General features: G+C 34.2%; 1 protein-coding gene across 1 annotated transcript in view; it reads left to right on the top strand.

Moving 5' to 3' along the window:
- The window catches only part of LOC132741092 (tyrosine-protein phosphatase non-receptor type 23-like), a gene marked incomplete at its 5' end in the record, with an annotated part of 39,472 nt that extends 33,178 nt beyond the window's left edge, over nt 1-6,294 (top strand). The window contains 6 exon segments of the mRNA XM_060729178.1: nt 521-658; nt 1,406-1,534; nt 2,398-2,450; nt 3,595-3,699; nt 4,176-4,375; nt 5,033-6,294. Coding sequence (XP_060585161.1) covers nt 521-658; nt 1,406-1,534; nt 2,398-2,450; nt 3,595-3,699; nt 4,176-4,375; nt 5,033-5,796 — 1,389 coding nt within the window.
- Nucleotides 6,295-15,078: the final 8,784 nt, after the last annotated feature.

Below are 15,078 nucleotides of genomic sequence, written 5' to 3'. Positions count from 1 at the left end.
AGTTGTTTGACATTCCCACCGCATAAGAAAGATGTCATTGGTAAATTTTGACTTTTATGTCATGCTTTGTCTTAAGAGACCATTTCATTAAGCGACCGTTTTGGATGTTTCCCTTGCGCGGTCGCTTAATACAAGTTTGACTGTACAAGCTCTTATTGGTTGTCAGAAGAAATGTAAACATATAAACATTGCTTTGTTTTTTAGCTTGACTTTTTCTAAAAAACATGAGCTATTGCTAAAATAAGGTTGTTTTGTTCCTGTTTCCATCCAGAAACTTTAACATTAGTCATAATTTTTAAGCTCAACTTTTTTTCAAAGAAACAAAATAAAGGTATTATGACAATGTTTGTGTTAGTGTTGCCGCCCGCAAACTTGAAAGTTTAAGTTCTAAATTTTTAAACAAGTTTTCAGAATTATACCTCCTTTCCTATGTTGTATTTATGTACTATCCAGCAGTGAGAAAAGTGGAGCCTGCTGTCCGTGGCCAGGTCTTGATCATATCTATATCTTTATATTGCAGGATCTTTCTCCATCATGTCCAAAGTTTATTGCCACACAAGCCCCGTTACCTGTTACACTGATAGATTTCTGGCAAATGGTGTCTGAACAGGGTGTCGAGGTTCTTGTTGCCTTATCTAGCGAAATTGAGACTGGAAAGGTATGTAGAATATTGTAAGATTGTCTAGGGGCATGAGTATTGAATTGTGTTGGATTATGAGGAAATATAATTCGGATTTAAATTATGGAATTATCATTTTAAAATTGAAAGAAAATTTATGCTTACAGATAATGTCATTGAATAGCTGTTGTAATCCGGAACTTGGCAAAAGTGGGGTTTTCCAAGCTAATCACACTTTTACTATTATAGCTTCAGGGTGCACTACCATTTACAATAAATAAGTTAACCTATTGCGCACATTTTCGAAGCTGTAACTTTAAAAGTTTGTTTGTTACCGCAGATTAGCTGGCAAAACCAAATATATTCTTAATTCTGGAGTATGTCTATTGTGCAAAGAGTCCACTTGTTTAGTCTTAATTGCTGTGATGTTTGAAATAAATTCATTCTCTGTATAAAGTCTAATATTCAGTGACATTAGATTACATGCACATGAAATTACTTGAAAACATTGATCCACATCTGTGAACTTCTTCACAATAATATGTGTTACTTTTGAATTCCATAAATTGAAGACAGTATTAACAAATTTACAATTCTAGTTGTTGTGGAAGTAGTGGTAAGGGTAAAATCAAAGAAAAATATTATAAAACCTACATCCTTATTTTATGTTGAAGAAGAGCTTAAGAAATTCTGCAACTTAATACTGATAAAATCATATCCCTATTTAGAATGGCTGTAGAATTGTAGATATTTTACAACTGTATTATTCCTGTGTGATATTTATAGAAATTCCCAGCGTATTTACCAGAAGAGAAAGGTGTGACAATAGAGCATGGAGCAGTTCAGTTAACTGTACAGAGTATAAAAAACAAACAGTTCTGGACAGAACGGATTCTGCATCTTAGACATGCTGAGGTAAATTCATTAACTATATAAATTTTAGTAGTAACAAATCGCCAATGTCTTCATTAAAGAGCTAGGACTTGGCCAATGTCACCAGTATAGAGTAAGGACTAGGCAAATGTCACCAGTATAGAGTCAGGACTAGGCCAGTGTCACCAGTATAGAGTCAGGACTAGGCCAGTGTCACCAATATAGACCAGGACTAGGCCAATGTCCCCAGTATAGAGCCAGGACTAGGCCAATGTCACCAATATAGACAAGGACTAGGCCAATGTCACCAATATAGAGCCAGGACTAGGCCAATGTCACCAGTATAGAGCCAGGACTAGGCCAATGTCACCAGTATAAAGCCAGGACTAGGCCAATGTCACCAGTATAGAGCCAGGACTAGGCCAATGTCACCAATATAGACAAGGACTAGGCCAATGTCACCAATATAGACCAGGACTGGGCCAATGACACCAGTATAGAGCCATGACTAGGCCAATGTCACCAGTATAGACCCAGGACTAGGCCAATGTCACCAATATAGACCCAGGACTAGACCTGTGCTTACTTCACTTTGAAAATTATGCCCCCTTTTCTATTTTGCTTTTATCATTCTATCCAGCACTGAGAAAATTAGGACACTACTACTCAGACAGCTGATGTGAGGCTATGAAAGTGTTGTCTAAATAATATCCTGTATTCAAATTTAATAAATGCAATTTTGAACACCATTAAATAAACATTTATTGCAAATACTTATCTAATTTGCTTTCTTCACTTGCTGAAAGCTATCATTAAAATTATTTTCGCTCGCAGATATTAAATTGTTTTTTAAAAGAAATCACTTATTAAAGACATTAAAAGTTTTTATGAAATTTTATTTTCAGACTCGTAGTGGGAGAACACTGGTACATTTACACTATAGTGCATGGCCTGTAAGGTGAGATTATATCAGGGTTTTTTTTTTTACAATTTATAAATTGGATTTCTGTATGGTACCTGTAGTTGTAAAAAAACGCCATGTTTCCATTCGATTGGAATCAGAAATTTCAAAACTTGTTTTGCTGAAGATTGAATACTGCTAAGCTATGATAGCAGATATTTACCTTTACAGAACTGTTGCATTTTATCAACTTTACAGAACTGTTGCATGTTATCACCTTTACAGAACTGTTGCATTTTATCAACTTTACAGAACTGTTGCATTTTATCACCTTTACAGAACTGTTGCATTTTATCAGAAATTTATGTTGCTTTTCTCTTATCCTGACCTATCACAAAATCTCAGTTTTGCCAGTGAATGTTGCTGCAAAGATAAGAATTTAGTTTGGCATTTACATTGACCGGTCTTTGAATTTAAGATTTTGAATTTACTGGTCCGAATTCCAGTTTTGAATTTATTCTACTATATATTTAACTGAATTTTCTTAAAATTTACTCTGGTCCGAACTAATTTTCACTGGCCATGGACCACAGAGCCAGTGTTAAATTTGATGACTGCATTGACATCAATTTATTAAGGGCTAGACTCATATTTATCCCTGAGTATATTGTTATGCTCCTGGACATCCATCCATCCGTCTGTTAGCGATTTCATGTCGACTCCATAACAATTGAATCGATGGAAGGAAATTGTAACTGCATATATACTTGGCAGAAATCTTAATCATAATAAGACAATGTTCAGAGAGCAGGACTTTCTTAAGGTCAAGAGTCAGTATGTTTGAATTTCAAAATTATGTATTAGTTTGTATCATTTGAATTGAAACAAGGCATACAGCATTACCCTTTAGAGCATTACAAAAGTTTTATAAATCATTCACTTGGGTCAAAAGTGTTTCCACCCTGGTGGACATTTAGTATTATAAGAATAATTATGTAAAACAATTCTTGGTCAAGTTCATTAATGTGTCTCTTCCCTATTTGAGAGATTATTTTTGATAACTCAAACAGATTTTCATTCATGCTTATATTGCCTGACCTTACCTATACTCTTGTTTATTAGTTGGGTTTCTATAATTCAGAAGTTTCCTTATGCTTTATAATAATGGTTCACAAATTTTGTATTTATTGTATATTTGTAGTGGGTTTCCAGACAAGGTGTCCCATATACTTCAGTTTATCACAGAGGTTCATAGTTTTTACCGACAACAGAGAAGTTTGATGAAGCCTATAGTTGTTCACTGTGGGTACGTATAAAAAATACACGTATCTTGTTTTAATCAATTGTTTTTACTTCTTTTTGTAGATAAATGTTGAAAATATTATCAACTGCTTTCCTAACCATTTCCAACTTTGACATTGATTTTTGAAACTGGTTGTCATTGATATCAGGCATTCAAAATGTATCAATTCTGTTTTACTGTAAACAGTTTTTTCTTATTATGGATATGTGATAAATAGAATATTGTATTCATCTAGATTCATTATAGTTATTTATTGAACTTGTTATATAAAATGGCCAGAGGCACCACGATATAACTTTATTCAACTTGTACAATAAATTCAGGATTGAACCTACACTCGATCAATATCCTCTATTTCTTATGTTTTTTTCCATTTAATGTTGTAAAATTTGCATATGACCAATATAGAATCCTACTCCTATAACAAAATGAATTTTTAAAGCTAATTAAGTAGAATTTTCATCTCTTTCTTTTTGTAGAAATGGTGTTGGTCGATCTGGAATGTTTATACTGATATACGTAGGTATGCAAGAGATTAACCATGGAGATGGGATAATTAACATACAGGAAGTTGGAGGGAAAATGTTGTGGCGAAGAAGATATATCATCCAAAAACAAGATCAGCTTAAATATTGTTACGAGGCAATACTATATTATGCCCAGGATGTCCTAGCTAAAGGTACAGCTTATTTATCATAATTTATTCCTCGTTCTTCCTTATTCCTCCCCCCCCCCTTACTGATATCTTTCCCTCAGTCATTTTTTAGGTTTTGATGAAAACTACAGAAATGATCCTTAGGTGGTCCTTGCTAAAGTCGTTTTAGTTTGCGAAACAAAATAGCTGCCAGAGCTAAAAACAGAAAAACCCTTTAAACGCCTTCTTGTCCTCATCTACTATGATGAAATTGTACAGCAATGACCGTTATATGATAAAATTGTTCTCTGGGCCATTATGTCTCTCTTGGTTTACTTTTAGGTCACTTTCAGAAGCAGATTGCACTAGTTTTAATTTTCCTTCTTTGTACAAAATTTACCGTAATCAAATTTCCAATTAGGGGCCTTGTACATGTATGATTTTTCTTTTCACAACCTACAAAGAAAGATTATGAAATCATTTGGATCAAAATACAATCATGTCATATTATTTAATTTGTTGCTGACCAGTTATATGTTTCATGGAAATAAGGAAGGAAATTCTATTTTCCACTGAAGCCATCAATGTGTAATACTTGTACTGAGGTGGTGGCACATGGTATTCTTACATATTAAATAATTTTCTTTATCTGTTAAGTAAATATTAGATTTTTTCTGAAATATGAATTCATTTTATTTTCAGAGGGAATTTTGGTGCATAAAGCTTCTTTTGGTGATGGACTGCCAAAACCAGGAGCCAAATCAATAGGATGGGAACCAGGACAGGATATTTTGTTTGGCTCTGTTAGTTTCACAAACTTGCAAAGTAGCATTTCGAAAATGAGCTCGAAAACTGACTCCCACAGTTTAAATATTGACCAAAAATTGGAAATGTTGAAAAAAGGAGAAATTCACGATATAAAGGAAGATGCATCGAAGGAGGTCACCAAAGAGGAAAAACTAATACCTGAAGGTCATGTGATGTCAAGTGTTAGTGGAAATCTCCTTCCTGACGTTGTTCAGAGCCCTGGAATTAATTTAGAGATTAAATCAATAGATTCAGTGACAGATTCTGCTCTATACGAACAAAACATACCAAGTGACCTTGGGAAGATTGAGGATAAGGTCAAAGGTCAAGGACAGACTGTTGACCTTGGCCTTACAAAATTAGTTGAAAAAGGATCAATATCTTCCCTGAAGAGTTTAGATTCAAAGGGTTCCAAGTCGCCGTCACCTTTTGGGTCACCAGCTCACAGTGGTCGTGAGGTTTCAAGCAGCCCAAAACCTGAAAATATTTCTTCTACTCTAGCTGAATTACAGGATCCTACAAAATTTACGATAGGAACTAGTGAAGGCTGTAAAAAGAAAATATCAAAGGCAGATTTTACTGGAGAGAAAAAAACAGTAACTGAGCAGGACCCAAATGACCCTTTTAGTGCCCTTGACCCTCTTTGGACACACAAATAGATCAACGGGAATGAGATTGGTACCACTTTATACCTATTTAATTATTTGTTAACCAGTATACTTATATGTGATGATGTTTTCTGTGAGTAATGATCGTTATTAATGTGACTATCAAGTTTTCTTCCTCTGACAACCAAAGTCAAGCTGGAGTCACAACCAAATGACTTTTCATATAAAATCATATAATACCTGGTTTGTTGAATAAACAAAGCTTTTATGACAATCAAACAGAAATAATAAGTTGACACTAAATTATCATTGTTCTTGTGTCATCAAATCTGATGCCAATAAATGGATCTAGGGCAAGGGATCTTGGCTGTCTTGTTGAATAGCGAATTTGAAGAGAATTTTCTATTTAAGATGAAGAAATACGCTTATCTGTGATCGTGAATTAATGTTGTTGAAATATTATATTGTATAAAGTCATAACTAATATTATGTGGTCTATTGTATGTAAATATTTCTTATATATAAATATTGTATAATTATGAAATAGCACCTGATATTTTTGTTATGTATTGTGAGTTTCTTGTTACATATAGTATATTTTACCTTTATTATACCTTGAACAAAGTTTAGTGGGTTTATGTAGGTGTGAGCTTGTTGGTCTGCCAGGCATTTGGTTGGTCCTATTGTTTCCAGCTGAAAACTAGAATTAGTATTTTGATAATGTTTTTTTAATCAAACTTTATATATGGCAAGCTTATGTGGAGACCTCACTTTGGATTGCTTAAAGGGCCCCAAAAGTCTAGGTCACTGTTACTAATAATAGAAAAATGGTTTCCAGTCAATAACTAGAGTTACTAATGAGATGCTGTCATCATGACTACGGCTGTATGTAGGTCAATATTTGCAAGGTCAAGGTCACTAGAGATGATTAAACACAAAATATCTAGATATTGTCCAGAGCATAGAGGAATTTTAATGTTACAGTATAATTGAATAGTTCACCTCCATGAGTTGTAGTGCCCTACCATGAACCAGGTCAAAAGTCAAGGTCGCACTTCTATCTCTTTATAAAACACTTGTACAGAGCAAAACTTCTCTACATGCATTGAGGGATTTTTATAAAACTTGGCTGTGAGGCTGAGTGTTGCACATAAAGTTCAGGTCCCTGGGCACACATAAGCGGTAAAATTTCAGATGAAGATTAAAAAAACATGTATAGTAGGGACCAACTTGCTTGCCACACTTCTTATCCTAAACCTTTTGTGACAGTCTTATTTTATGACAGTGTTGTTAAGTTGGCAGATGGGGGCATGAAAATTCCTAGTTATGTGTAAAATATTTCCAATTGCATAAGTAACATTGCTTGCAGTATATTGTATGTGTACACTTGGTGTCTTAATGTATATTTAAAATCATAAGTTAAGTCTGTTTTAAGCATGTTAACTTTTGTTACTTAGTTAAGTATTGTCATTGATTTGCATGTACTATACTGTGTTGATGCGATGTAAACCCAACCAAAAAAAAAACAAACAACAAACAAACACACAAAAACAACCATCCACATACGGTAAAATTATCATTGGTACCACATGATTTCTGTTGCATATTATATCATCTGAAATTTTCATTAAACAACCGTAGGAGTATAATACTTTCAAAATGTGTGTGAGAAAAGGGTGGGATGTTTATTACAGAAGTTGTTTTCAGACAGATGTTACCAGTGGATATTTTAGAAATGGTTAAGTGGTATTAAAAATGTGTAAGTTTATGTAGAGACCTTGCTAAGGATTGCTTTTGGGCTCCCTAGGGTCAAGGTCACTGTTACTAAAAATAGAAAAATGGTTTCCAGACTATAACTAGATTAAGGAATGAGATACATTTATTTGTAATCAAACTTGATATATAGCAAGCTTATGTACAGTCCTCCCTTCAAATTGCATTTTGGGGCCCTTAGGGTCAAGGTCACAGTTGCTAAAAATTTGACAGATTGTTAGTCATTTTCCAGATCTAGGGGATGTTTATTTTAATAGAAACATGTTATGGTATTTGTAATACGTGACTTTATTATCAGTAAGAAAATAATTTTTGTTTTCTACAAATAGGGATATTTTGTGTGTTGTTTGTGAAATATTTATAGTCACTGTATTGTATTTCATTCATTCAGGGTCTATACTCACTTATTTATTGATTTGTTATTACCTGTTTAAATCATGTCATTCAAATATTCTAATCAGATTTGTTTTGTATTGTTCAGTTTTTTACCAGGTTTTCAAGTTTTGAAAATCCTGACCCCGTGTTCACATATATTCAAGGATCAGGATCAAGATAAAATTTAAAAATTGAAATATTCTCCCTTGTTTATCCTCATAGATTAGATATTTTAAATATAACTGAAATATAAAATCAGGATAAATTGATCCTGATCTTTTCTTAGTGAACACAGGGACTGCTTATTTGATTTGCGACACACAGTTGGGCATTATGGCATCAAATAGGTTGTTTCTGGTTGATAACTGAAGTATCAGATAGTAATATCAAACTTGGTATATAGCAATCTTATGTGGAGAATTCACACAGGAAAGCTTTGTGATCATCTAGGGTCAAGGTCACTGTTACTAAAAATAGAAAATGGTTTCTGGTGGATTGATTGTACTACATAACATGCTTATTTTGAGACCTCACTTAAAAGTGATTTTGGTCCTCTTTGGTCAAGTCAGTTTCTGAAAAAAGAAAAATGATTTCTGGCTATTAACTAGAATCAGGAATTGGGTATTATAATCAAACTTGTTATATAGCAAGCATTTTGTGTTGGGGGAAGGGGGCATATCATTAAAATATTTCTTACTTGGACAAAACAATATTTAGAACCAAAATGTCATATTGAATAATTTAAATCTGACCTTGACCTTTGAATGACATAAACCCAAAATATAGCATTTTTGGTTTTAAGTAAAATCCAAGAGTATGACCTTTGCTTTGAGTGGCTATTGTTGAAAACCTAGTTTTATGGCATTGATAGTTTCTTGTTCATGATACACCTGCTGTCATTTCCTCAAATAAGACTTAAACATTTATTTATTGTAATGGATATAATTTGTATTAAAATTTCATGTGACTCTTGTAATAAACTGAAAGTTAAATATTGTTACACAATTTCTTTTTTGATTGGTTGGAGTCAACTGTATATTGTTACAAATTCAATGATTTTATTACTTTACAAGTAAAATGATTAAAAGAATACCTCCTCAAATGGAGAGCATGTAGTTACCACTTTGTCCATCCTTCCACCTGTGTCAGTGTGTCATGCTATGTTCGAATAGTATTGAAGACATATTGGTTACAACTTCATTCAATTTAGTCAAACATAAATCATATATATCCTTTAACATCTTAATCAATATCCTTCAAGGTTAACAGATAAATAAGAAAGACAATGTAGAGTGGCTGCAACAGGTTCACTTTAATTTATTGACGGAAAAAGAGCGGATAAAGGTTGCGTTGGCCAATGAATAATTGATCGAAATGCCCAGATTCAAAGACACATTTTGTTTTGTCTCAGAAATCTGATTGAAGTTGGAACATATATACATGAAAGAAAAAGAATCACCCTTACAAGGATGAAAACAAGCTTGTTTTTAAGAAGCTGTCTTAACCTTTTTTAATTGCTTTAGATTCGGCCTGTCATAGTTTCCGTTTATCATCGCTGTCCCCTAGCAAGAGAAGGCTTCTCATAGACTTTAGACCTGCCAAAATTTCAAAGTAAATTTGTGCTGAATTTTATGAGACTCTTTATTTAAAGTTACATTCTTATCCTTAGACTTAAAGCTTTGTGAAGAAATAGCCTTCTTAAACTTGGATAAATGAGAGTCAAAATAACTCTTAAATAAATGAAAAGATTCAGAAACTTTTTTCCTTTCCTCTCTGAAACACTCCAGTCCGTCTCGACTCCATCAGCTGAAACTTTCTAGGTCTGCTAGGCAAATTTCTTCTAAACACTTTGTGTGCTTCTCAAAGGCAAGTATTCTTCTCTATCTTCAGCTACACTTTCTCTGCTTCTGTGTTCAATGTCTTCACTGCCACGTTTGCTTATTATTTTCTTTAGTAACAGTATAAGTATCTGTGTGTAGTGAACCTAAAGTATCTGGAATTATGCAGTTTCGGTATAAAATGACCTACCAAATCTGAACTAATATCGCTTACTTCTGCATTTAAGAATGGCAACTTTTTCTAGCAATATATTTCTGGTGAGCGATCAAGGGCCATCATGACCCTCTTGTTCAATTATATCTCTATATAAAACTTAATAGTACTTGTGTACAAAAAACACTTAACTTCAGGTGTTACAAGAGGTCAGTTAGGTTATGATCAAAGTCATTGGTGCAAAAGAATAGATTTGTTAAATATATACTATTGCATAATATATACAGCCTCTTCTTATTGGCTAGTTGCATTGATATACATTTCGAAATGTGCAAGATCATTTAGCATCCATCACTATTATGATTGTTATGATGTTCATACATCGAATAATTATCATTTATTTCATATCAAGTGTACCAGTCATTAACAAAAATATTGAGATTTTCAATGCAAAGATGGTTATATTTAACTTTTTAATTTTTGAAAAAAGTTTTCCTACCTATCTAAGTGTAGTTTATTTGTAAAGGCTCATTTACTGTTGCAATATTCAAGCACATATTAAAATTGACTTAAAATTATAATTTCTTTGTTTGTTTGTTATATATTAAACTTATCCAATCAAAGTATAGTATTAACAATATTGTAGCCAACCAAATTGTCTAAGAAAAAAGTGGCGAAATGGCCGAGTGGTCAACACATCAGACTAGTAATTTAATTATCGCTAGCTGCATAGGTTAAAACCCTGTCAGGGGCAAGTCGTTGTTTCCTTGGGCAAGAAACTTTACACTCATAGCTCAATACTGGTTGGTTCTAGGAATGGATTTGAAAGTGTGTCTATAAGCTTATAGCTTCCTACACAAACACAAACTAAAATACTCTGTATAAACAAAAAAAAAGGTGTCTCACTCATGACTGGACTGTAAGTAGAAAGTAAATGCAGTTCTATGAGATATCTTTTTGTATTTATTGTTAAACACATAATAGTTTTTGGATAATGTCCATATACCTACAAATATGAAAAAAACTTTGTGGTAGACTCTTATATAAACAAAATCTTAGTTACACATGATGAATGAGACAGGAGTTACTAAGATACATAGAGAATGTGATTTCAATGTTCATATGTTTTAAAATGACTTTTTTCAAAGAAAAACTTCAAGTATTATTTAAAAAATTTAACTATAGTTAGGTTGCTGTTCCCATTGCTGTCCAGTAATTTTTACATTGGCCATTATTTTTTTTATTTCTTTATGGATTTTCTTCATACTTGGGCACATCAATCATTTTGACATAACCTTCAAGTTGACTAGAATGAACTTGACCTTGATACATAAAAACTTTGACCTCCAAGGTCAAATATTTGCTTTCTTTTATCTATGATTGGTTTAACTTTGTTATTTATGAATGGATTGTCTTCATAAACACAACAATCCTTGGACAAAGCTTTCAAGTAGATAAAATTGATAATGACCAGGCGCGTAGCTGCCTATACGCGAGTACGCAGCTGAAACCACATTATTTTGACCAAAAAAAATTTTTTAGTAAAAAAAATGTGGTTTGAAATTCAGTATTTTAGTATTTTTTTTGAAAAGTTGTCGGCCTTTGCTTCTCTTCAAAGTCGGAAGTTTGCACGCGCCGTATTTTCGAAATGTAAACAAATGTTTACATCGAGTTCTTAAAGAAGTCATCAGCAGAATCAGCGTTAGAAAAGAGATAGTTATAACTAAAATGTTACTATGTATGCCTAGTGTTTATTTGTTTCGGTCTGTTTGTAGAGTAATGACATGTTTGACCATGTCTGTGAACCGATTCTAGCGAGACTGACATGTTGAACTAACCAACCTGAATCAGTGAATTCATGATGCAAATGTGAAAAATTCTGGTACAATTGTCGTATTACTCTGCATTTTTGAAATAGTTCCTTCTTGGCAGATTAGTTATATTGATACATGGAATTTTTATGAAAAAAAAAAACATTTCTGGTAAACACAACGCTCGTCAATTTTTTCATATACGGAAGCGCATAAAGGACTAGTTGAAATAAACGAAAGTAAAGCTATTCATCTCCATTTTTATGCTAAAATAAATGGATTTTCGTTGGTCAAGAAAGCTCTCCGGAGGCCCCAAAACGCACCAAATTGCACCATTTATTTCAAAATTTTCAGGGGGGGGGGGGGGGGCATGCCCCCTGAAAACCCCCTAGATTATTTTGAATCTACATTCTTTATAGGCTAGCTACGCGCCGGATGACCTTCATTTATCCTTGACCTTGAAGGTCATATTAATAAAATTTTGCTTGATATTTGCTGTAATTATCTATAACTTTGTTATTTCTTAAATGAGTGTCTTAATACTTGAGCACAACTTTTTTAAGTGAAATGTCTTAAAGAAGAGCGCACTCAATTTTACCTTGACTAATTAATGACCTTGATCTTAAAGGTCAAATTATTGTTATTTAGAGTTTTTAGCAATAATTGGCTATAACTTTGAAAGTAATGCATGTGCACAACAAGAAGATTAAATTGAACTTTACATTGACGTAAGTTTGACCTTCACACTAAAGGTCAAATAAGTGAATTTTGCTGCAATTGGCCATAACTTTGATATTTATCAATGGATTTTATTTATATATAGACAAATGAATCCTTATAAAAACTATTATGTTGAATAGAGTTATTCAGATATGACATTGACCTTTATTTGACCCTGGCCATCCAGGTCAAATCTTCAAAAGAACACTTATGCCAAAAACAGCACGTTGAATTATTATTATATGACTTTGACCTTGAATTGATCTTGATCTAAAATCCATGGTGTAAGCCTCAGGTAATACATTTAAACTCTCACACCCCAAGGTGATAGGCATTTCTTAAGGTTTTTATTGCAATAATACCCACAATGATAGCCTCAGGAAATACAGTACTGCTTATACAATCCACGGTGATACGCCTTTCTAAGGGTTCTTATTGAAATGAAAGCCAGTATGATAACATCAGGGAATACAGTAAAGCTATCACAACTCACGGTGATAGGCTTTTCTTATAGTTCTTATTGTAATTATAGCCTCGGGGAATACAGTAAAGCTCACACAACCTACAGTAAAAGGCCTTTCTGAGGGTTCTAATTGAAATAAAACTCACGGTGATTATCTCAGGGAATACAGTAAAGCTCATACAAACAACGGTGATAGGCCTTTTTAAGTGTTCTGAAATAAAACCCACGATGAAAGCCTCGGGGAAAACAGTAAAGCCCACGAAACATAAGGCATTTCTGAGGGTTCTTATCGAAATAAAACCCAAGGTGATTATCTCAGGGAATACAGTAAAGCTCATAAAACCCACGGTAATTGATCTTTCTAAAGGTTCTTATCGAAATAAAACGCACGGTGATAGTCTCAGGGAATACACAACCCACGCTGATAGGCCATTCTCAGGGTTCTTATCGCAAGAATATCCACTATGATAGTCTCAGGAATATAGTACTGCTAACACAATCCACTGTGATAGGCCTATCTCAAGGTTCGTATTGCAATAATACCCACGATGATAGCCTCAATGCATACAGTGAATCTCACAAAACCCACGGTGATAGGCCTTTCTAAGGGTTCTTATCGAAATAAAACCCACGGTGATATATTCGGGGAATACAGTAAAGCTCACTCAACCCATTGTGATATGCTTTATATGGGTTCTTATCGAAATAAAACCCACGGTGATTATGTCAGGGAATACAGTAAAGCTCATACAACCCACGGTTATAGGCCTTTCTAAAGGTTCTTATCGAAATAAAACGCACGGTAATAATCCCAGGGAATACAGAACTGATCACACAACCCACGGTGATAGGCCTTTCTTAGGGTTCTACATTATTGCGATAATATCCGCGATGATAGCCGCAGGGAATATAGTACTGCTCACTTAATCCACTGTGATAGGCCTCTCTCAGGGTTCTTATTGCAATAATACCCACGATGATAGCCTCATGGAATACAGTGAAGCTCACGATGATAGCCTCAGGGAATACAGTGAAGCTCACAAAACCCACGGTGATAGGCCTTTATAAGGGTTCTTATCGAAATAAAACCCACGGTGATATCTTCAGGGAATACAGTAAAGCTCACCCAACCCATTGTGATATGCTTTTATATGGATTCTTATCGAAATAAAACCCACGGTGATATCTTTAGGGAATACAGTAAAGCTCACCCAACCCATTGTGATATGCCTTTATATGGGTTCTTATCGAAATAAAACCCACGGTGATAGCCTCAGGGAATACAGTAAAGCTCACACAACCCACGGTGATAGGCCTTTTAGAGGGTTCTTATCGCAATAAAACCCACGGTGATAGCCTCAGGGAATACAGTAAAGCTCACACAACCCACGGTGATAGGCCTTTTTAAGGGTTCTTATCGAAATAAAACCCACGGTGATAGCCTCAGGGAATACAGTAAGCTATCACAACTCACCGTCATTAGCTTTTCTTATACATGTAGTTCTTTTGTAATAATATCCACGATGATAGCAGTCCCACAGAATACAGTAAAGCTCACACAAACCACTGTGATAGACCTTTAAAAGGGTTCTTATCAAAATAAAACCATCGGTGGTAGGCCTTTCTTTCTAAGGGCTCTTATTGCAATAATATTTACAATGACAGCCTCAGGAAATACAGTACTGCTCACTCACTCTACGGTGATAGGCCTTTCTAAGGGCTCTAATCGAAATAAAACCTAAGGTAATAGGCCTTTTTAAAGGTTCTTATCGAAATAAAACACACCTTGATAGACTTGGTGAATACAGTAAAGCTCATACAACCCACGGTTATAGGCCTTTCTAAAGATTCTTATCCAAATAAAACCCAAGGAATACAGTTAAGCGAACACAACCTACTGTGACAGGCATTTTTAACGGTTCTTTTCCAACTAAAATTACTCAAGATGATAAGGGAACATAGTACTGCTCACAAAATCCACGGTGATAGGCCTTTCTCACGGTTCTTATTGCAATAATAACCATGATGATAGCCTTTAGAAATAAGTCAATCTCACACAATCCACAGTGAAATGTCTTTCTAAGGGTTCTTACTGTAACAATACACACGATGATAATCTCAGGGAATACTATTCTGCTCATACACCCCACGGTGATAGGCCTTTATAAAGGTTATTACGGCAATAAAATTCACAGTGAT

Source organism: Ruditapes philippinarum, unplaced genomic scaffold (assembly GCF_026571515.1).
Source record: "Ruditapes philippinarum isolate M1 unplaced genomic scaffold, ASM2657151v2 ctg2_1_1_1_1, whole genome shotgun sequence".
Lineage (NCBI taxonomy): Eukaryota > Metazoa > Mollusca > Bivalvia > Venerida > Veneridae > Ruditapes > Ruditapes philippinarum.
This window is presented reverse-complemented; position numbering and strand designations above follow the sequence as displayed.